At 37.9% G+C, this 24,911-nt stretch overlaps 1 protein-coding gene across 1 annotated transcript in view; it reads left to right on the top strand.

Annotated features, from left to right (window-relative positions):
* Nucleotides 1-24,911, top strand: part of PALMD (palmdelphin) — a 56,217-nt gene that overhangs the window by 18,413 nt on the left and 12,893 nt on the right. The window contains exons 2-4 of the mRNA XM_074832591.1: nucleotides 8,678-8,723; nucleotides 14,115-14,195; nucleotides 19,701-19,831. Of these exons, the coding sequence (XP_074688692.1) occupies nucleotides 8,678-8,723; nucleotides 14,115-14,195; nucleotides 19,701-19,831 (258 nt within the window). The remainder of the gene's footprint in view (nucleotides 1-8,677; nucleotides 8,724-14,114; nucleotides 14,196-19,700; nucleotides 19,832-24,911) is intronic.

Below are 24,911 nucleotides of genomic sequence, written 5' to 3' on the forward strand. Positions count from 1 at the left end.
AGTTCTCTGAAGCCTAATGATTACTACAAGAGCCATTTGCTGCCTCTGTCAAGAACAGGTACCCCTCAAGACATCTCTTAATTGCAGAAGTTGTTCAATTTGGGGGGGAGGGGAGGGATACTCTTAAAAAATGCAAATTCTTGGGTTTTTTAACCTACTATGCTGCAACCAGTATTCAAAATAGGAACCTGAAATCATGGCCTGTCAGTATTTTTTGAGATATTTATAGAATTATTAAATCAATGAGAGGCTAGGAGATGATATAAGAAATATGCCTGTATGATTAAAAGACATGAAGTTCTTTAGATATGACCAACACATATGAAATAAAACTGTGTCAACCATGAAATAAAGTCTATGCACTCAAACTGGTAACAAGAATCACCTCAGAATAATATGACCTTGATGTAGGACATTTCTTAGGAATGAAAAGAGCTAAGATCCCTCAGCTGTGTTTAAGCCCCCATTTCCTTCAGATAGATCATTAGGTCCCTGAAAGTGCCTTCCTTTGCCAGCTGGAGGTCTAAACTGATGTTATTAAAGTTGTTTGATCTAACTTTAGCCCTTCCATTTCTGAGCTACAACATTAAACAACTCAACAATAAATCAGTGCAACAGTTATTGAGATTTATGGTATAAATTCCAAGCAATACTAATATAAGTGGCCGTCTCCTAAGAAAATCGAGTATTAGTATTATTACCTATATTAACATATACTTCAGACAATTGGAGAAAGGGTAATTATATAAGAACGTTCTTGAATCTCAGCAGAAAAAAAATATACATGTATAAATAAATTAATCATTAACTTTTACTGGTGTTTGGAGTGTAGACTATGTGAAAAGATGTTGATACACTGACACGAGCATTCCTTCAGTGAAAGGACAGATTATTGTGCATGCTACTCACTCCTAGGTGGCTCTCCCATTGCTGACAGTCCACTAGAAACTGAGAATGTAAAACCTGTCACTGAGGGTGACAGGATACAATCACTGAGCAGCCATGAGATGACAACTTCTGATTACAATCCTGAGCTGCATTAGCCAAAATAAGAGAACAGACCAACTAAATTAAAGGATGGTAGCAGTTAACTAGAACTGCTGGAGTGTTTCTGATTTTTCCTTCAAACACCAACTGTGTCCAATACAGTGATGATTATAAGACTGACAGGTGGATTTTCTAATCCAAACCCCAAGAACTAGCTTCTTGAAGTCTCCTAACTGCATCAACTGTAAATCTGACAATATAGCTAGATCCCCTTTACAAAGCAAGCTATTATAATACTTTGCGAAATGAGAAATTAACTGACAAGCCCCTTTTCCAGATTAACAGCATGCATCAAAACCCTTTTCAAAAAGTCATTTCACGTGCAGGCTAAATGCAACAGTAATATTTTCAAATTTAAAAATATTTTGCTAAAATAGATGATTAAAATAATATCCAACTCCAGACTTTGCAGGCCAACAGTCTCCAGGTGCATTTGGACAGTGAGAAATCTATAAAGACTATAATGGATCTCCCAACACATGAAAGAGCCTGCTTGCTAGGCTGAAGAGAAATTTGCAAAGACAGTCTTCAGAAATTACATCTAATTAAGCAATACCATGAGCTGCAGATTAGCTTAGCTTTCCTGATGTCACTGGGTAAAGAACTTGTTCACATCTGAGAAGATATGACAAGAAAAGAGCTTTTATATTCCCCAAAATATTCTTTCATACAACTTGCAGCCAGATTAGGCTTTGTATTATTCATGGAAGGTAATAAAATATTAACCTTTGATCTGCCAACAGCGTTTGAGAGGCTTATTCAGCCTTCAGGGGGAAGAAAAAAAAAGTTTTCCCGTATGGCGTTAAATAGTCTGTAAAGATAAATTTACATTTAACAGCTTAGTTTATCTAACAGTTTACCACTACTTCCCTTTCCTCCCACACCTCACTCTTCTTCCCCTGCTCTTTCCCCCTCCTTTGCATTTTCTATTAGCCACAGTTCCACTCTCTGCCCTCTTCCTTTACCACCTTTTGGCACTCATCAGACTTCTCTGGGCAATGATTTGACTCATTAGCTCAGCAGTAGCCATCTTTTTGCTTGGTTAGTTCCCTGCCAGTTTAGTGAGTGGATTCAGTGAGCAGACAGCCAAGTAAACTGTGGGAATATATGTCCAGGACAGAGAGAGAGAGAAGCAGGATGCCTCTTCTCAGCACCACACAGCCATTATATCAGCTCAGACTTCTCACATAATTTCACCCTAAGTGAATAATACCAAGGAAACAGTATAATATCACTCAGAGGATCCACTTCAGATTCAGGTGAAAAGAAGGAAGATAATATTACTTTTCTGGTAAAAAAATGTGGCTATGAAACATCTGAAATCCTGACAATCAAAACAAATCTTACAAGAGAAATAAAGGACAATGTATTATACCAAAGGTTTTTTTGCTCCTACTTAATAATCACCACTCTAAGGTAAGAAATTAAGCAAATACACAGTCCTATGAGAAGCTGAAGTGAAATATTTGAATCTGTTGAAAAATACAAGTTGGTGACATACTCTCACAGGCATCTGGATGACTATTCAACTTCAGCTGCTTGCGCTGCATTGCTCGGGCGCTCCACGCAGCAAGCGTCAGCCGTTCGGTCAGGGTCCCTGTGTTATTCAGATGACCTACCCAGCACTGCAAACCAACAGGGGACAGCTGAAATTGACAGTCTGAATGACAAGTTGAGAGTTTCTCAGCTACTGCTTCCAAATAACAACGCCTCAACAAAAAATAGGTCGTCTTCACTTAAGAAAATATGCCTGTATTTGCAACAAGTGTTATCTGCCATAAATAATCTTATCAGCTCTGCTAACAATAAAGTTTTGCATAATCTTATCATGTATTTTTTTCCATTAATACTTGGAAAGGCTTACGCAAAACAATTTGTATGTGGGATATTTTTTGCCCACCCACACTGCAGGATACTGAATATCTGGAAGCACAGGAAGGATTGACAGAGTCTGAAGTCATCATGTTTTCACAGCAGTTTCAAGTTTCAGATAAATAGCTAAACACACATGCTTATTATACACGTCAGTATAAGGTCTCTCCTGGTCCCTGGACCACTGTGGTAAGGTGAACCAGAGGCCTGCAAGATGGCTGAGTTCACCTAGCAACTCACTGCTGCCAGAAGAGTCACATTTCCTCCATCTTTCTCCTCTCGCTACTCATCTCCCAGCCAGAATCCCATTCCTCCTTACTCCCTAATGCTACTGTTCCTATCATCTCCCATTGAGCATATTCAGCTCACTGGCACAGGGGACAGTCATGTGTTTGGGGGTTTAGGTTTGTTCTGGGTGTTTGGTTTTGGTTTTTTTTTTAATTGCTTTCCTGACAGACAGATTAGCAAATTCAGTTTGTTCACAGAGTAGTCAGAGGAAGGAAAGTGGCTGGAAAATATGGCTGGAAGCGTGGGTGGAGAAAGCAGTAATTGCTCTTTGCTCTGCTGAGAGCTATCAGATAAGGTTCACCCTATCTTGCAGAACACCTGAGCTCCAGTGCTCAGGGCAGACCTTGCTACAGGCACAGGCTGGTTAGGCAGCTTCCCAGAGGAGTAAGGTGAGCACTCTGCCCATGCCTCAGGAGATGGGAATCAACTGATGTAACCTACACAGCTTCCATTCTTCAGCCTGCAAACAAGGGGTTTGTCATTACAGGAACTTGCTCAATGGCTTCACCACCTCCCATCTTGTCCCTGCCTCCTCTGCACCCCACCCAGCTCCAGCAGAAAGGTTTTCTCCTAAGGAATTTCTACTTCAGCTCTGTCTTTTAGACCAAATCATCTATACTTTCAAAGCTTCCACCAGCAGCACTTGCACTTGGAGAAACCACATCTGGCACTAAGTGTTCACAAAACAACATCTGCAAGGCCCTAATTTTGCTCTGCAATCCTACTGAGGCCTATTAGACCTAAACGCCACTACTGTTCTCTTTGTGTTCTCTGAGAGCATCAGAAAACAAGAATCAGAAGAATATGTCATGCAGTTTACCTTACTATAGACAGCACAGTACCCGTGTGGGTTTTGTTACTTTCCCCAGGATTTGGCCCCCAGTTATCAAGTATTTGGTTTCGCTAATGAAACACAACCAAACTACACAACAACTAAAGCTGATTCTCAGAGCCCCGCTAAAAATTCCCCACACAGTTGGCTGGGTAGGATTTAAAACTCTATTCTTAGAAGTGTATATCTGCAGCAGTTGGAAAATGCTGGGTTGCAAGCAATGCATTCCACAACACGTTTAAGGCTCTGATCCTGAGTATTTCAGACTCTTTGTTGTTTTACTTATTTCCATTTACATTTAAAAACAAAACAAACACAATCCTATCACTTATCTAGGCACCTGAACACATTTTGTTAAGAATCTCACATTTAATATCACCACAGTAATTACACTTAAACTATTCACTAAAGCGTGATTTTTAAATGAGAGACAACAGAGTTTGTTAAAGCTGCTTTGGAAAGCCTCCCACGTTCAGAGTTTCATAAAACATTTCCAAAATACATGAGGCCAAGAATTGACAAGTGTCTGGGAACATGAAAAAGGCTACAAAAACATGTTTAACTGATTAAAAAATAATCCATAGACTTTGACAAAGTTCACTGTATAATTTTAGAAAATAGGGGCAAGATGATCCATATTTAGCACAATAGCATTTATAGCTAGTCTCTGTACATATAATATACACAACTACCATGGAAGAGAGAATGGAGCCTGTGCTGCATTCTAAAACTTCTCTATAATATTGAAAGATATCTGAAAGGCAGATTTTTTAGAAAATATGATTAAAATAATCAATGTTTTAAAAACAATTGAGGGCAATGACGAACAGCTATTTCTTTAGTTTGATTTTAAAGACTTAATATGTTCATAGTTATGAATAGCAACAGGAAGGGAGTTGTACCAACAGAAACATAATAGTTCAAGGCTTTTCCTCCCAGAGATTCAGGGCGTGTATCTACTCAAACCAGTAAAGAAAATAGAATTTATCTTCATAAAACTGTATAAAACTGAGATACTTGAATATTGTTTTGCTTCACTGAGAGGACCCAAAAAATTCATTATGTTAAAAGACCTGCCTAGTAGGGAATTAATTCTCCAAAACTGGCCTTCAAAGCAAAATTTTAATCCCTCTTGAGAGCTGGCAGAGGTTTTGTTATGAACTTCCTTTAAGATCTTAAGAATGTACACATTTCTAATATTGCATAATTTGATGGAGGGATATGAGACTTTTTTACTTTTTCCCCCCAATTTATCACATATCTTTAAGCATACTGGCTAATGTAATCTGGACTCTGACTAAAGTATAGAATAAAGCATCTTATATTTTATTCACCTGATAAGGGTCAGGCAATCCCACATGCTAAACAGGTCATTAGAGTAAAGATTTAGCAACCAACAGAAACTGAGAGTCTAGAAAGCTAGAGATGTATGAGTCACAGAAGGAAAACAAGCAATGAGAAAGTCTCCCATAGACATGCTACACACTGCTAGTCTGGTAGTTGTACATACCCCTAGATGCAATATTTATACATGTACAAGTACCCATAAAGACACCTAATTTCTTTACTAATTACCAATAATATCTATAAAAATATATATATAAATTTGCATATATACACATATTCATGTATATAAAATTATATTCTGGGGATAGTTTTTAACTTAGTCTCTGTAGGTTATCCTCACTTTAAAGCTTTTTTCCACATTATTAACATGCACATTTTTCATGAAACACCTTCCAGTTTAGCTTGGAGTTTATGACTGGATGGATGCATGAAAATATTTATAATATGAAAGATATCAGGTTAAAGTAAAACAAATTTAATGCAATAGGTCCTGCTTTTGGCTAGTATTCTTTCCATGGACTTCAAGCCTTTTATTTACTGAGAGCTAAGTTTTCCATCACTGAGAAGAGTAACTTAAGCTTTTTAGCCTTTAGTTTGTTGTGATACAACAAACATTTACTGCATAACTCAGAATCTGTTCCACCAAAAGAAAAATATACAGTTGACAGTTACAGAAACACAAGCTAATATATTATTTTTCTAAAAATTATCATTTGGTTTGTTTTTGGTTTTTTTTCTTAAACTTGCAGAATAGGTAGAGAGTTTCCCATTTCCTCTGGATATATTTCTGGCAGGCAAGTTCTGAAAAACCTTGTTCCAAGAATCCTGCAGACTGAAAACACAGCTGTTCAGATTCACTGATCTAACCTATAACACCATGGATACTCCTATTGGTGAAGCAGGCTTAAGGGGCAGACAAAATGACAGCTGGTCCATTTCTTCTCTTGCACATAAATCCCATTTAGAATAGGATTAAGATAACTGGAAAACAACTTATTGACTGAACCACAAATCCTGCCTAGCAAGGGGATATATATGATTTAAACAATTTAAAATGTTTACAGTGGGCTTTAAATACTTTCCTAATAATGGCCACTTAAAAAGGGAAGCAACATTTTAGAAACCATCTTCGGGTTAGTTTAATTTACTGGGGTTTAGATTAGAGAAAAACATGTTAGATACTTTTCTGGTCTGTAAATATATAACATCCACAAGTAAGGTTTTTAAAAGCATTTAAATAATTTTGGAGCATAAAGTTAGGAAAATATTTCAGATCATAAAAATTCAATGCAATGCAATCCCATTGATTCTAATTTGAACTTGAAATACAGATCTCATTTCTCCACTCATTGAGAAGGGAATGCCATTTATATCAGAGTACAAATTCTGGCCTAAAACAGACTTCCTTATTTCTGATGTAATCATCTGCTGCTTTAAACACTTACAAACATTTTGAAGTCCACATACACACTTAAAATTTAAGATGAACTTTGCTGAAGACAAAGATGAAATAAGTTTGGGATTTTTTTCAAAATATAATAAGGCAGGCTATACTAACTTAAGCAAGATTAAACAGAAAGACTGTCTCTATTGGCTTCTACAGCAAGAATATATTTAATTCAGTGGGGTGGTTGAACTTATTCTCAAATCCATAATAAACTTAATGCATTTAAATTCCCATGTAATCTGCCTCTTGATATACCTCACTACACTTGCCTTTGAACTTCATGTACACTTTTATGTGGTAATTTTTTTAATTTCGGGTGCTGACCAAATGAGGCATATATTAATATTAAAAAAAAAAATCTTCACTGGAGAATAAAACGTGAGGTCTTTGCAAGTTTGAACAAAACCTCTGGGTGGATCACAGTATAAACAAAACATTAATGCATCCTTAATACCAGCATAGAAGGGGATAGTCTGCTTGTGGATGCGTGATGACATACTAGAAAGGTGGAAATTGAAATTAAATATTGATTCATATTAAATTATGAGGATATAACTTTACCATCAAGTGTTCAATTCTGTAACATCTTAGAATTTGCTAGTAATGAGCCTGATCTGCCACCAAGATTCAGGTCACTGTACTGACTTGTAAAGTAAAACCCCTCACCAAATTCTTCTGAGTTTAGTCATGTCAATGAATTAGCTGGAAAAAAATCAAACATTCTGACTGACTCTCTTGTTGGTGTCCTTATAAAGACTTAAGTTACATGATACTGAGAGTAACAAAGGGCTTCCAGATTCACGTTACATCTTTATGCTGTTTGAATTCAGCTTTATCTTGCTTAGAATTTTTTCCACAACTAGATTTTACTAGAGGCAGTTCCACTTGTTTTGCAAGTTTCCTACATTGATTTTGGAAGGCTGACTCCCACTCATGTAATTGGAAAGGTCAAAATATACGCCATCCCTTAAGAAGCATTACGCTGTTTTCAGCAGAAGTCCACAGCAAAAAACCCTTCAAGTCAGCTGAATGGAAATCCAGCATGAAAGCCACTGGCATTTTAGATGCATCTTGGTAACACTGAAATGATGATCCTGAAATCCTTACTTAGGCAAAGCTTCCCCTGAGTCCCAGATAGCTGACCAGTAATTGCACAGATTAACACTTGCACTCAATGACAGACCTGATTGCTTAAAGTTTATTTTACTTTAGGTTAGCAGTTGTAAAACATTCTTCCAGCTGTGAGTATAGCTTCTCTAAAAATTTCGTCTAGGAAACTAAATTAAAACTGTCATCTCAAAAACACCTATGCCATCTACAATGCTAACATTACAACAGCTTAAAACACACAGGTGAAATAAGTTTCATAAGAAATAGGAATACTTAATAAGTTTAAAATACCTATTTATCACCAGAAGCTTACACAAAGAGAAGAAAGAGATAGAGGAACATAATAAAAGTTTACTTCTACCATGGACCTGGAAGATTTGGGTTTGGGCATTTAACAGTTAAAGAAGCAATGGCACACTAACTGAGCACATTAAAACAAAGAGTTGGCAGCTTCTGAAGGAAAAGGGCTTGTGCTCCACTGTTCCAACTTGTCAGTCAACTCATGCCAGCACTCTCCACGTCTGCCTCTTCTACACACCCTCATTACATGTGTCTGTCTGGACTGATCTGCTCATCTGTTCAGGGACTCTCCTGACAAGTCAAAAATTCTGCCGTCTCTCTGCTCTGGAATTGTATCAGATCACCTCAGCTTTTTTTTGTAGCCCCACCAGGAGGTTTTCTGCTTATGGTCTTATTCTGTTTTCCTTCACTACTTGTCTGTTTTTGATTTCTAGAATGGAGGAAGCCGAATTGCTGAAAGAAAGATTCCAGGCCATAACAGTAAGTGCTTACAGTTATAACTTGCTATAAAAAAAAAAAAAAAAACCACAAAAAAAAAGGCTTAAAAATAGTATTGTGTTAATGAGCTACTGTGTGTTTTCTGAAGAATGATTTATACCAGGATGGAAAAAGAAAGAGTTATATCTGCTTGAAATTGTTACTTCTTAATTCTGGTTTATAAGCTATTGCTTTAAAGACAGCAAAGTTGCCTGTACTGACTTTATTACGGGTTGTACTGCACTTCCAAATTAAATTCAAAGCAGTGAAAGCATGTGTACAAATCACTACTGGACAGTCTTAAATACATATTACTATCATCACAAGTCAATATTTGCCTGAAGGACAGCAGGTCAAAAGGCAGCTAGAGAATTCCAGAACAAATCAATTTTCCCATTTCACAACAAAACTGAGAAATGAAATATTTTTGGGTTTGCATTGTGGAATTAAATACAATTTCTGAATTACTGATGATCTATCGTAAATATTGATGTCTGAAAAGTAAAAAAGGACAAGCTTGGATTAAGGAAATTCCTACCTGTCAGTTTTCAGAGGAAAAAAAAAAAATAGGACTTGATGAAGTTTACACTGAAGATGTTAGAAAACATTTTCAGTTTCTCTTCTAAAGGGAAATCTGATTCAAAAGATGTATTGTATTTTAAAGGAACTACTGAGCTATTTTTTAAAGGAATATAACCTGATGTAACAGAAATGGCTGAATCTAAATTCTCCTCTGATGATCTCCACTGAAACCTGTTCAGTTATAAAATAATTAAACTGAAACAAAATTTGGCCGTTTGGGATGAAAGGAAAACTGCAAAAGGATCACTCACTGTCACAGGCAATCTTTAAAAACAAATAATGGGAACAAGGGTATTTTTCACATTTTTAGCATGATAGATTAGTTATGAAACAAACACTACTGGCTGAATAAATGGTGGGCAGAGTTAAAAAATACCTTGTTGGAACCAAAATAAATGTGAGAAGGCATAACTGGAAATCTACAGGAGTCAAATAGGTTGGGTTTTAATTACGACACTTGATAAAAGCCAACAGGCCCATTTATTGTATTTACTTGAGACCTGACTCAAGCCCACAATACGATAATCTGAAATGTTTTAGAAGGTTTTGAGTACGTTTGTTTGTTTAACTGTAACAGTGTTTGAACCAGACTCATAATCTGGACTTTGTCTCTGGCATATGGACTCAAAAGATAAGAAATGCTTTGGCACTCCAGAGAAGTCCAGGCCTTGCAATGTTTTATACTTCCTGGTATCTAGCAGGAGGAATGGGGCAGCATGCTTGCCTGATGAGGACTCCTAGGAACCTACTATGGTTGGCATCCTCCGGCTGCATCTTTGCCTCCAGATGAATCCTGAAGAAGGATTTTTTTAAGAAACTGTGACAGCTTCTAGTGTCTTGCATTACAGGAAATAGGAAATCATGATTAGGTTCTGGCCATGACTTCATTTATTACACTTGCTGTGTAAAGGAACCATTTGCTCTCTACTTTCATCAATTGAGAGCATTTAGTTGAAACACTCAGTGTATTTGTTATAATGCAGTGCAGAAATGAAGGAGCTTAAATAAGGTGAAGTTATCACATTTAAGAATCTGCAGTACAAGTTGTCTAAGAAAACAACACATTACAATTGCAAGTTACTTAGTAGCTCTGGGAAGGTTTGTCCCAAGCAACATACCTCAGAACTTCAAGTACCTACAAGATGTACATTGTACAGGATCTAACAGAGGATAGCAAGGGGCACTCAGAGCAGTAAACAACTACACTGGCACTAAAACCTGACTGGTTTCTGTCGTTAAACGCCTGGCTCCTTTACAGCATCTGGCTCCGACAGAGCTGTGAGGGGTTTTCAAATTCTTTTTCATATCTTCTATACGTAGCAAAGCAAAAAGGAAAACTCTATTATTGTTATTATTATTATTGAGATTTTGATTCTACCATGGCTCTGAAAAGGAACTGTTTTTCTCTTTTATGTAGCTTCCACCTGCTGCTGGTGTATACAGAATATAACAAGTAAAAAAATCAAATGCATCCATTTTATTAGAGACCGACGTATCATAAAATACAAAAGCTTTAGCGTTTGCTGCAGCAAACGTTGAGACAAAACAGTCAAAGAGGAACCTTAGGCGTGATCCTTTCTCATCAAATCCTTCATTCTATAGGAAAACAAAAATGGTAGATTTGAATTGTGATTAAAGATTTGAGTTGTGACATTTCTGCAGTCTCATGCCATCAGATTAAAGTGTCCATACCTGCAGATAAGACCCCTCAATAACCAAGCATTACCTCTGGAAAATTATATGAAAAAGAAATGCATCAGCTAAAACATTAACTGCTCCATTGACTTTGACAGTACATGGTATCTGCCATGGGAACAAGACCAATGTTGGCACCACTGTGGAACACTGACACAAACTAATGGGCTTGGCACACAAGATACCTAGCAAGACACTGCTCTGTAGATGCATTTCCCTTCCTTTCAGACAGATCCAGTTTAGAAGAGAATTCTTTTCTATGATCAAAAGTCAGGAAACATTCCTACATGTTTCAGTAGGAGTGAAAATTAGGACCAAGTCTCAAGTCTCTCACCTTGCATTGATGCACAATGGATGAAGGTGCTTTTTCACAAAAAGCAGATCTTGTCCACATTAACAAGAGTGTAGTAAGAAAGGATTAGAGAACTTCTGCCAGCAACGTGATTATCTACAGGGGCAGAGAATGAAGTTTAGTAGAAGTATGGATCGCTTGGCTATGTAGGAATAAACATTTATTCCATTAGATGTATAGTCAAAGCTTTGTACAGCAAGACATGATTTGCAGACAAAGAACGGCAGAATACACTGTAGAAAGTGTCCTAACAGGTTTTTAAAATTACTCTGGTAACACAAGGTTCAAAAAGGTTCCTCATACATCTTCCTTGAATTTAGCTTCTGGCATTAGACCTTCAGCTTTCTTTGACTGGATATATAAAAGACAATCTATTTCAACCTATTTAATCTGGATAATTGTATAATGGATGTTTATTACCAACCAGTAAAGTTAAAACATGCTAGAATACCAAAGGATATAAGTAGAGAACTAAGAGGAAAAAAAAAATTTGAATGCAAAAGAAACATAGGCCTCTAACAAAAGAAACAAGCAGAAGTTTCATTACTGAATAGGTTCCTTACTACGCAGTTAATTTAAAATGCAGTTACTTGCACCTTTACACTCTAATTTCTTTCTGCACAGTAGTTTTGTGTACCACTTCTCATTTCAGACTAGGCAAACTCTTAGTACACACCTCTATTGGTCCAAAAAGAATATTTAAATTGACTTAGAATATTTTTTAATAGTATAAACCAAGTAAAAGTTCATTCTCTGGCTAAGAATCTTATCCAGAACTTTACCAAGGAGAAAAAATGGTTTCCGAAGAACTGTAACAAACTGTAAACACAAGCTCTTGTCACACTTTGTTCATCTAACATTGGGTTATTTAAAGGCCATTTATACAATGAGATCAGGAATATTTCTTAAATAAGGAAAGGTATGAAGGTCAAAGACCAGATGCTATGTCTCCAAACCTAGCATAGCAGCTCTTGGATAAAGTCTTTAAAAAGGGACATTGCAGAAGAATTACATATTGTAGTGATCCTAAATCAGTAGCTTTGTTAACTATATTAAAGAGCATTAGCAAAACTCAGAATCACTACAGAGATGAAGGTAGCATGTATCTTGAGGCAAGATCCCTACCTCCTCTGTTTGGTGTATTAAAGAGGCAGACTAACACCACCAAGGAAAAATTGTAAAGTACAGATAGTGTTTATAGGTGGCTACTGCACTTCACAGATTGCAAGAGAGATCAGATCACTGATGCTCACTCACAACCCCAGCATACCATCAGTTGTGCTTGGCCAGCCTGTAGTCCTGCTATCGATCTCCAAAAGGAGAGGTGGTTTCTTCTATGCCTATTCTTCAACAAAGTGTCCCTGTAGCCTGTGGGCCCACTGCTAATCTCTAATTTCCAGTAACAGTGAAGTGATTCAGCCAAGCACACTATGGCTCCTCCTGTTTCTAAATCTCAGATCCTAAGGAAACAGTGGAGAACAACTCCCAGCCTCATGCCCAGCACCTCCTTACTGGCTTTCTACACTCCTTACACAGCTGGTTCCTCAGGTGGGCCTAAAGGGCAAGTCTCTTCCTATGCTTGTGAAGAACTTAACTCCTTCCTAAACCATACTTATCTGAAAACAGACTCCGTTAAAAAAAAACAACAAACAAACTATCAGTAATCTGTTCTAATTGAAAGGAAAGGGGGATTAGCTTCCAGTCAGCAATCACTTCTGCATGGGAGAACAGATGATTAAATTTACTTCCCTAAAACATACCAAGAAACAAGTGCAAAAGTTTCCATGTCCAGTAACAGGATTTTATAGCATTAAGGAGCTGATCAAGAGAATAGCCCATTAATACAGCTTTTAAGAGTGAAAGTTAGTTGCCTTTGGCATGATTTCTTTCCCACTGGCTGCTGAGCACACAAAGTCCAAAAATCAGTGTCTGGCTTCATATAGAGAAGTCACAAGGATACGCCATGCAACAGCAGCTATCCAAAGACACAAGAGGCTCAAGTGTTGCCAGTGTTCAGACACTGTTCACCCATTTTGTTTATTCTATAATGTCTAGCAAAAAGGATGAAGGTGGTACTATGATATACCAGTACTACTTGAGGTCTTTCCTTATGAAGTTCAGCAGCCATGAAAACAGCCTTTGCACAGAGAAAAATTTTTTTTTTTTTAAATTGAGAGGTAACGACAACATATATGAAGCATACATTTCTTTGTGTTCATCTTTACCACTATTTGACTAATGTAACAAATTTCTAAGTCTTTGTTTATTCCCATTTCAGCTATTAGTCACAAGATACATAAACTCAGTGCTGGATTCACAAACAGCCCATCTCATTTAGTGATGTATCACAGCTGCACAGTGTAGACCATGCAGACTCTTTTCTCTCCTAAATGATGTGTGGGAATTTTGGTCAGGACCCATTTCTAACCTCATTTTGCATGTACGATTGTGCTCAAATGTTATTTCTTGATGTTTTCTTCCACCACCCTTCCCAGCAGTAAATTATTTTTAATTTGGATCATCCCTGCTTTCTGGTCATTAACATGTTTAAACATACTTCAGAGAAAGAGCAATGGAAACCATACCTTTATAGGTAATGCTGGAGCTGTTGCTGCTAAGAATTATGTCCTGCCTGAGCACCATGTAAGCTTTAAAATAAGGCTTTATTTGCATGGATTGATTTCACCCTACTGAACAACACAAACAATTTTTTTAGCAACAATTAATTTCTCTAAACAAAGTTTTATTGTTCTCTTAATTTGTAGGACAAAAGAAAACTGCAAGAAGAAATTACACAGAAACGTCTAAAAGTGGAAGAGGAAAAAATGAAACACCAACATTTAAAGGTAAGTGTTGGATTTATGAAACTAAAGATAGCCTCAAGTCATTCAGCATGAATAAAGGTTTTCGATTTTGGAATGCAAATCTTCATGCATTTAAGTTGTGCTTTTACTGTCAAATTTTCACAGCTTTTTGGAGTCTTGCCAGGATTCCATTTGACTGTAATAAGTATTACCCTTTGAAAAAAATTACAGTCAGGATCTAATGTTATTTGATCACTTCCATGGCATAAAATGAGATCATAACCAGGAATAACTCAGAGCTGAAAATTAAGCCTCACATTTCAGACTGGGTGTGTTCACTCCTTAATTCCACTACAGCCACCTCACTTGGTACAGGGTGCAGCACAATCATGAGGTCTAATTGCACTTTTTTCTAGGAAAAAAAAAAACAGTCTACTTTTATTTGACTCTAGCCTCTTGTCAACTTGTTTAATGACTCTTTGTTAAAAGAATGCTGTTTCTTTGTATATTAAAAAAAAAAAAGGGGGGGGGCATAAATGCTGCAAATACTGTCCTGAAATACAGCCTGGTAAACACAGGATTACAAAGTCCATATTACTAAGAAACCAAAAGATCCACCTCTGTAGACATTTGAAATTACAGTGATCCCTGCCCACCATTCTTTAAATGTCTATTGCAATTTGGCAGTAGGTGTCATGTAAGCAGATGAGACAAAATCTGCACTTCTAGAAATATGCAAGACTTGGTATTTTACATACCCTTTTAATTATGTGAGTTGGTCAACAGTTTCAAGAAAGATACGTTGAATCCAATACCAGGAGCATGGCATGTCTCCTTGGGCAAATGTGGGAGAAGCACATTTAAAACAGACTCCTCTTCAAAATAGACACCTGATCCTGGGTTTCATTCACCCTCTTCTGTGTCAAGCCAAAAAAATAAGAAAAAAATAAACTAGTTCACCGGGCCAGGCAAACCAATGCAAAAGTCAGCTCTGCTTAGGTTTTATTGGAAGGTAGTGACCATAAGGACAGGCTTAACCAATTGTGTAATGTCTTGCCTAAAAGAGAGGGGAATATCTTTCCCAAGTCGTGTAACTAATGAGCAGTAAATGTGTGACTCTTCCTTTATCTCAGTACATGGTTACACGGAGTACTGCAATTTGCGTTTCAAGTTTTCATGCCTATAAATTCAAAATGAGTCTTTTGCCCTTCTTTTAGGAAGGATTAGCTGGTTGTCTAGAACAGCTCAGTTTATCCTTACTACTGCTGTGTGCAGTCCTAGGGCAGTTTTCTTACAGATTTAGTACATGGCTTCAGCTAACATTAATGGGTACAATGGAGATAAAAAGTTAAAAAAACCCAAAACCCCACCTTGCACTTATTCTGAAGATGTTTTATGGAATTTTACAGAAGCCAAAACACTCTTGGAAAAATACTACTGAAATGCTCTTCCTTTGGAAGAGGACAGAGGATGCGACTTGTTTGCCTGTTCTATGAGAAATCATAGAGATATCATACAGAAAAGTTTTAAATTAAAATCAGTCATATTGCATATGAGGCAAATCAAGGATCTGTAGAGGAAATTATTCACTTGGCAAAGGGGGAATCAAACATATATTTGAATATATAAATATATATGTACGTATGGTGTATACATACATATCATTAGCTATTTGGAGCACCCAAAATGGAGACTACTTTTTCCAAATGAGTACTAAGACAGGCACCTAATATCAGATGCAACATTACTATATGAACATGCTCTGCTTGATGCCCTAGAAGCCTTGTCCTTTAACAAACATTTGTGTTTCAGACTAACCAAGGTATTTCAATGGAGACAAACACAAAATCTAGTGCAGAAATCACCTTAAAACAGATTTAGACTTTTAAAATGTTTAGGCACTTCAGTAAATTTTATTAAGGGTTCATTTCCCTAGTGACTGAGGTTGATTTCACTCATTTATACTCTTATCAGTTGTGCATGGTGAAATCTTGAGCTCCATGACCTATTCAACATAACTTGCACCTGTCCCTTAGGAAGCTATTGCAGGTTAGTAAATCTCCCTGTCATATAGATGTTCCTGTTAACTGGATATTGCTATCCTGTTCCTCATTTTGTCTTTCATTCCTATTTATAAACCTTAGCAACAGGTTTATTAAAAGGTTGTTGTTTTGTTGGGTTTTTTGTTGCGTTTGGGTTTGGTTTTGTGGAGTTTTTTTAAACTTCCTTTCTGTAAATAGTAATTCTCTGTTCCAGCTTCCCAATGACTTTGCTGTCCCCAAGCTACCTTCTTGCTAGAAAGAGCAGATGAGGTATCATAACAAGTCTTAGTTATCCAGTAGAACTATACTGGAGAAGGAATATTTATTCCCTACACGTGTGCTTCTACCACATGAAGTAGAGGACATGCAAGCAAATACAGACACCTGTGTGGATAGGGCTTCATGGAATTGCAAGGGGTAATGGGGGCTGCTAGTGAGGGTAGAAGGGAAATTTCATCCTCAAGTAATTCTAGATGCACCAGCAACTAATTCTTCCTCCTACCTGGAATCCTTCTCACTAAGGCAACAAGGGAAAAGACCAGACAGAGTTGCTTGCAAAGCATTGTCAGAACTGATTTGCATGTACTTTCCCAGAGCTTTTCTAGTTTAGCTTATTAAGTTTTTGGCTTCTGATGTGCCCAAACTCCATTAGTACTACCTTGTAGGTGCTGGTCACACAACTCCTTATTCCAGAAGTTAACAAACATCTCCTGTGAAAACTGCAAAAATTATTTATGCCTCCCCTAATATGCCATAAGGTGAACTGCCATATCACTGGGAGAGCAAGACCTACAAACTCAAAACACTGTGCTTCACTGGAAGGCACAGAATCTTTCAGTGTTAGTCCAGCTTTGTTCAGGATTGCAGTGGAGTTATACCTGGAGCACACGTAGGACACTATTCACAGAATTTGCAGAATATTGTTACAGTACTCCTGATGTGACCATGAACTACAAAAGAAAATGATTGCTTTGCATCACGCTGGCCATTCCCAGGGTCTTATCACATCACAACATATAATTATCACTTTCTCTTAACACATCAAGCCTAATGCAAATTGAAAGTGCTTTCATCTAAGTGCTATAACACATGCACAACCTAGCACTGAGCTAGAGACGCTTTACAGCAGAAGGAAATGCTAGACAGCAGAAAGAACCCAACAGCCCCAAAGCAGCTGCTCCTGCACTGGCTTGTGCTGATGCCTCAGTGGAGCAGCCTTGAAACTGTCTGTTGTTCAAAGGCTGTTTCCAAACTACACAATGAGTCATTCTTTCAAAACTGGATAATTAAATTAAAAAGATTACATGGCATTTAGTTAGGAGCAGCAGCAAACTATTCTAGGAAAAGGCAAAAATAACACTATTGTGTTATACCTGTATTTAGGGAGTTTGTTTTCTTGGGCCTAACCCTATACGTACATGAAGCTTTTGTTGATTTCAATGGGCATTCTCTGTTTCGAGGTTTACAGTGCCAGCCCTAGTGTAATTCTCAGAAGGAATTATTGATTTATTTTTTGAGATAGCAATGCTAGACTAATTCAGTTCCAGACAGGATTAAAATCTCACTTCTCTAGGAGCCCTGCTTATCATTAAAATCTAACAGCTTGATTCAAAGGGAATTAATATCTCTGTTCCCTCCAACTTGAGAAAACTGTATTTTGTGGTCCATAAGAGTTGTGCCAATGCCAGACTACATGCATCCACCAGATCAGGTAAAACCATTCTATAAAGATCTGCATTTATTTCATTTGAGCCTAAGACACAACTGCCAGGAAGTGCTGCCAAGTGATCCTACAGCCAAAGTCCAGGCTTAGGACATCAGTCTTAATCAGCTCTTGTTTCCCACTGATTTCCTAAGATCCAGCGTTGAGAGAATACTGTTCCGCAGGGCTAAGGCAACTATAAACATTGCTCCTACGTTACACACACACACACAAAAAAAAAAGTCTTGTGGAGTGCCACAGAATTCCCAACAAGCCTGTTTTAGCCACAGTTTCTATCACATCATGTATGTCACACATCAAGTAAGCTGAAAATTGTATTTAACTGCAATCAGGTCCTACACGCACCCTCCTCCATCAGCTGGGCCTCAGCAATAACCTCATGTAAAGTATACAGTAAACAGAGAAGCGTAGGAGGCAACACTTTAAATGTCTCAACACACATGATGCAGGCAGGGATTCCAACAGCCGCTGCAAGCAGCACTGAGATTAATGCAGTCTTCCCACCAGTGCTGGGCACAGCTCTGCCTCACAGCAGCAATAGTCAAAATCCAATTTAATCATCATCCACATCCTATAATTAATGAAACTGTATCGGGAAAAAAAACAAAAAACCTAACATGGAAGTCAGACAGCTCAAGGAATCTAAATTACAAATGGAAAAATCATGGTTAATTAAAAACCATATATGTGTGCTTTTTCTCCCCTGTTGAAAGAGTTTTTCTAAGGAGGCCTGACTCCCAAGACAGCAGCTGGACATGTATTCCTGAGTTAGACTGAAGGGACTAAAAACAATGAAAGAAAGTTTTCACAGTTTACAACCACTAGCCTGCAAATAAGAACTTATCTCCATGAATATTTTTTCTATGCCAGGAATATTTTAAAGAGGTCTGATGACTTTCAGATGCCACCTTTCATATTGTAAAGCAGCTGTAGGAAGCAATTAGTGCATACAGCCATATTTTTCAAAATTTGAAAACACAACTGAGAGATCCACTCACCTGTACACATGCGATACACCCATTTATAAGCCACTACTGTACAGAAAAAACTCCACAAGCACTAAACAGGTCAGGATGTAAATACGTAAACCCTGGGTAGTCCCTACAACAGCAGTTCTAAATACGTAGCAGGTCTGATGAAACTCTAACCAGACATCAGCAACCCATGCACCACCTTTCCAGTCCTACTCTTACCCTGCACATCCTCACCAGCTGCAATGAGAATTCACTACTCAAGTTCCTTGTAAACACGAGATAGCATTGCATCACTAACTCCCTAGAGATCTCTTTCCCCTATACACCCTTGTTTACAGAAACTTTTCGCCTTTTATACTCCCCCTCCCCACCCAAATTTATGCAATGCCATGACCCCAGAAATCAGGGCTATTGAAATAAAACTATAGCATTTCTGGCTGGAGCCTTTTGCATGGGTCTGTAATATGTATGCTTTGATATAACTGTTTTGCTTTAGTGAGGACAAACACGCCACTGAATCCACTTACAAATATTAATCTGTTACAGGTAGCAACTGATATCCTCTACATATTTGTTGGGTGGACCAGTACAACAGGGCATAGTTGTTAATGATTTTGGTTTTAAGTCAATCTCAAAAACACAAATTTTTTTTAGTATTTCTCTTCTAGTGGCACTCAGTGTTGTCAGGTTGCCTTATGCTAGATACAGCACAAGAATGTGGATCACGCCTGTGGCATCGAGACAGAGTAAATGACTGAATAGCCTAACTTTTAAAGTAGACTTACTTGTCTGTAATTTTCCCCATCAGAAAAAGGCCTTGCGAGAAAAATGGCTGTTGGATGGCCTTAGTTCTCTCACTCCAAAAGAGCAAGAAGAAATGCAAAAGCAGAATCGGGAGGATCAACAACGGACTCATGAGCTGGAACAAGACATTTTCAGGTAGAGTAGTACCTCTGCCCTTCTGTCTGTGTTAAAATGGTCCCTTCTTTAAAATCCTACCTCATTCTGTAAAAGATTAAAATATCAGCAAGGGCTAAACATATGCAGTTTCATACGCAAAGTAAAGCAATCTTTGTTATATTTTCTAGTCAGCTAGAATTAGAGAATACACAATGCAAGCTTCCATACTGTGAATTTTATGAAACTGCACAGTAAATATCTTGCAGAGTATTTGTTTCTCAAATTCCAGATATCCCTTTCATGCTATACTCAATAGATGTAAGCCACAGTATATGGGTTTTGCTCTGAGATAACAATTGTTGAATCAGAATTTCAAAATAACAGTAAATAGTTTTAAAAGCTCTTCAGTTTCACTAGGTCCTGCACAGCCTTTAATACCTGACTTCTACCATCACAAGCACTTTAGAACAGTACAAGCTGCCTAGCCCCATTAGTGTACTCGCCTTATTCTCACTTATCTTCCATGCTGTTTTGTCCTCAATTTATTACCAGAAGCATGTTACAGCAAAGGCCTTTTTCTACCTTTTATTAGAGATGTTCTTACAAACTTCATTGCCTAGGGCCTCCCTACCACACAGGGCTAACATCAAACTGCATAGACAGTCTCACATACAAACTCCTTATTTACCATGGACATGATTCTAGGTACTTGTTTAGCTGCAGTTAGCCATTCCCAAATACCACAGGGCTCTCTACACAATCAGCTCATTCCCTGGGTCCAGGCATACTGACTAGTACTACCTATTAGCACCCACAGAAAAGATGAAGTGTTCCTGTTTCTTTAGATTCTGGAAAATTTCATCATCCTTTTTATGGCTTCTTCCTCTATTTTGGTTCAATAGCATCTTCCTCCATACTCTTATCTTCCTCCACTGTCCTCCTACACACACTCTTTTGGCAAAGATGTCACCAAGATTATCTCCTCCAGTTATTTCCCACCCACTTCCCTCCTTACTCCATCTCTGACACAAACGATAATTCTCTTGGCTGACAGGCAGCAGCCTAGTCCTAGTTCGTCCTATAATTATGCTGACTCCTTGCTTGAAAGCACTTTTCTCAACAGAACAGCTTTTCACGCACCTCTGTAGAATTCTTTGTTGCAGTGGTAGGAGGTAGACGGTGTGCTCTAAAAATGTCCCAGCAGGTTGTGATTATGAAGACATGCAAGAGGGGTCCCTATGACAGTGTGATCACCAGGAAAGAGAGCCATGTGGGGAAGGACTGGCTTAGGAGCAATGGGGAAGTTGCACTGAGCGAGTAGCTACCCACCAGCCCACTGGAAGTCCATCCCTTCTCCCAGCACTGGGAGGATCAAGAACTGGTTTGGTGTGTGGATGTGTTGGGGGAAGGATGCTTTTATTCTCCTGACATAACCTACCTCTACACTGTTGCCAATTCATTTGACAACATATAAGTAAAGAACAAGCAGTGCTATTATAGTGGAGATCTGTGAATGTCTATGCCACTAAAAAGGAAAGCTACGGAACTCCTGACATACTGACTGCCTTAAAACCAGTGAAATATTCTAGCAGGAAGTGTATGGTATCTCCAGCACCTAAATCTAGTCTGTCACTTCATAACATACTTTTAGGGTTCTCTGCACCTGAGTCATTGTAATTGAGCTATCTCACAGCAACACTGGTGATGTGTCCCTCCCTGTCCTATCCCTGGGAAGACTTGGAATGCAGGATTAGGACTTAAAAAACTTCCTGCCAAACTAGTTCAGAGATTTCAGCAAAATAGGATTGATTATTCACATATGTAATATCATTTCCAGCTCTCGCAGAATCCTGGGTTTGTAACTACAGTTGTAGAATCTTTTGATACTCTAATTATTGTCCTGAATTCGTGATCAGCTTAGTCACCTTAATTTTTATTTCCTCCAAAACTGAACACACATAGTGAACTTTACTTCTTTGAATATAGCCATATAAACTTTTTTTAGCATGACTAGAATTTATCACTACTACAAATAGTAAAGCAGTAATCCAACTGGAGCTTCAAACCTGAAAAATTCCTTTCACTGATGCAGGTAAATTAGCATCACAAATGATTATTTCCCTCTGCTTTAATTCTAGATTGGCTCCAAAAGTTGACAAGGGGTTATAAAATTCAAGTTTATCTGAATTGGAAGTTCCCAGGTCTTTTAAAAGATACCCGTAGGCATTCAAAGGAAGATTTCTAAATGCATTCATGCTTTAAGGAAGGAGAAAGTGCCAAACCAATCATTTGTCTCTGATTGCTTTCTTAAATCACAACATGGATCCTGATGTAACATCTCAGCCTGTCTTTATTTCATAATTACAAGGAGTAGATGCAGATACCCTGGGAATGGGAAGGCTGCACATTTAGTACTGTATCACATGACCAAGGGAACACACATTGCACCAAACAAGGCGGAGGTTCCTCAGCTCACACACTTGATGTATGCCTGAGCCTCTAACAGCCTAACTATAGAAATGTGCTGTTACCTTCCCACTGGAATTTTTGCCAGAGTTGGTTAACATTCAGCATGTACAAAAGACTCCATTTTAGAATTCCTTTTCCATGTAGGTAGAATGCAGGGATGACAGGTTTGTTTTGTTGTTTTTTGTTTTGTAGTTTCATTTTTTGTTTCTTTGGGGTTTTCTTAATAGTTTCTATTCATATGCCTGCATTGAAGAGAAATGTATTAGGTATGAATTGTTTTCCTGCATAGTTCCAGATTCAGGTAATTACAAGCACAAGTAATGCTTGTGTATCTAGATGGCTGACATTCTGACCATAAACCAGCAATTTAAATGCTGATGAAAATGAAATTAAATAAATTTGCTTGCTTCTGTAAGAACTACAGTGGATAAATACTGCAATAAATGTTTGATTGTAGTTGCTGGCCTCTCTCATCTTATTAAAAATGTTATTCTTTACCCAAGAATATAAAGCTATTTGTTTTACTACACTTAGTTAACAAAATCCATGAGTGGTTCCTCTTTTATTTTTATATATGCTGCTCTTCCATGGCAATTGATTTTTTTCATGGCAAACTAAGTATTTCCACACCCATTTGTTGTCAATACCAGTGTTACCAAGTAACTTTTCCTGCCTGTGACCTTCTCTTGTGAAACTCCACCAAATTGTTTCCTCCTTAAAATGATTCCCACTCCTTGACGCACATCTAAAATACTTCAGGTTTATCTGTAGTGAAATGAATCAGACAATTTACATCAGCATAAAATAAAAAAAAAACTGACAAAAAGTATAACACAGTCTGCACTCTTACAATAACAGCTTCACAGGTATAACACATCCTAGAAATGAAAGTCTGTACAGAAACGCTCCTAGTTACATTCCTGAGCCACCCTGAACTAAGAGAACTTACTTCACCATTGCCGAAGTTTGAAAGACAGTTTAGAGGTTTGTAAGGCCTTGATATCAAAAGAAGTATTCTCATTACTGATATACTTACTTTCATAACCAAACAATCTACACACCTCAGAGTCTTTGACAGCTTTTATCTTCATGATACACAGAGGACTCAGACAGGGACATTTGATTTTATAGATGGAGAATTGAGGCAGAAGAACCTACCAGGAGTCATGTGGCAACTTCCCTCTGAACTAGGAGTTTAAGCACATTTATTCACATCAAGCATCTTTTGCTATAAATTATGCTTCCTACCACTCCTCAATAGCTGTCTAGCAAAGGCCTCTAGAAAAACATCCATGCTGCCTTCATTACGTTTTGTTTAGACATACCCAGCCCAGTTTCAAACCAGCCAGCACCAATACAGAAACCTAGCAATACAGAGTTCAGTGTGAACAAAGTCCACTAAAAAGCACAAAATATTCACCATGCAGTACTTGCACAGTACTTTTGTTATGCCATAGATATCACCCCAGCTAACAAAAGCTCACTTGACTGCATATACGTGAAGTCATACCTTTAACCTGCCCGGTAAATCAAAGTTTACTAAACTGTTCATGTAGACACATGTCATGCAGTAGCAGGTAAAATCTCTTATTGAGAAGCTCAGTAGAATTCTTTAATCTGGTTATTAAACTTCACTTCATTTAGACAGATTCTGTCCACTCTCATGATTATTCTACGTGGGTTTTATCTTCAAAGATCTGAATCACTTTAAAGACTTTTTGAATACCCTTATACCAGTCTTTGTTTCTTTCTGCTGAGAGGACAATCGCAATTGTAGGCAGATTATTGACAGTAGTGGCATGGGCCTTTCCATCACCCTCCTAAATGGGACCTCTGTTTTGAAACATTCTTTACTCGGGTGTCAAACAGAACTAGTGTATGTCTGCTAATCAGTTTGGATTTGAGCATTTTTTGATAAAAGGGAGAGTTCCATTCTTTGTATCAACAACAAAACAGTGAATAGCGAGTTGCCTGAACCACCTTGCAGACAAATAGCTGAATGCTCTGGTTACAGACAAAAATTAGCATTTATATTATCTGTCCTATTCACCCTCTTTACATGTTAGAAGTTACTGTGAGCCAAGCAAGCATGTCCTTGGACGAGGTACGAGCTAAATGAAGAATTAGGAGTCCTGTTTTCTCATTTAATCTTCAGCTAGTAGCACTCATTCTTGATGAAATTAGTTGCTAAACAACATACTTAATGCACAAAACCCATCAGGTTAACTAAGGTCTATTCAATGGTTTGTAATGGGATACATGAAGGCAGGCTAAGGCTAGATGGACTCCAGAGCTCCTAAAGCATTTGACTCACCTCAAAACACATGAGGACTTGCTCAACTGCCTTTTCCTCTCAGTTGGGTATTCTCCAGGGTGGTATCCTCCTATCTGCTTTTCATTCTTAAGCCATTTATTTTTCTTCTGGGGTGGCAGTGGTGCCAACCCCATCAAATCAGCTGGTGGCCAGCAGCAGTGAGGTATACTCTGTAGAATTTCTTAATTCAGCTACTACTTTGGCAGAGAAGCCTCCAATCTAGTATCTTGGCTTCTAAGGTTCCTTCTTTCATCCACACCTCCATAATACTTATTTTCCCCTCTCAATAATGAACACTACTCAAGGAGAGAAGGACAAGTATCCAAAGGATTGATT

This window comes from Strix aluco, chromosome 8, assembly GCF_031877795.1.
Source record: "Strix aluco isolate bStrAlu1 chromosome 8, bStrAlu1.hap1, whole genome shotgun sequence".
NCBI classification, from domain to species: domain Eukaryota; kingdom Metazoa; phylum Chordata; class Aves; order Strigiformes; family Strigidae; genus Strix; species Strix aluco.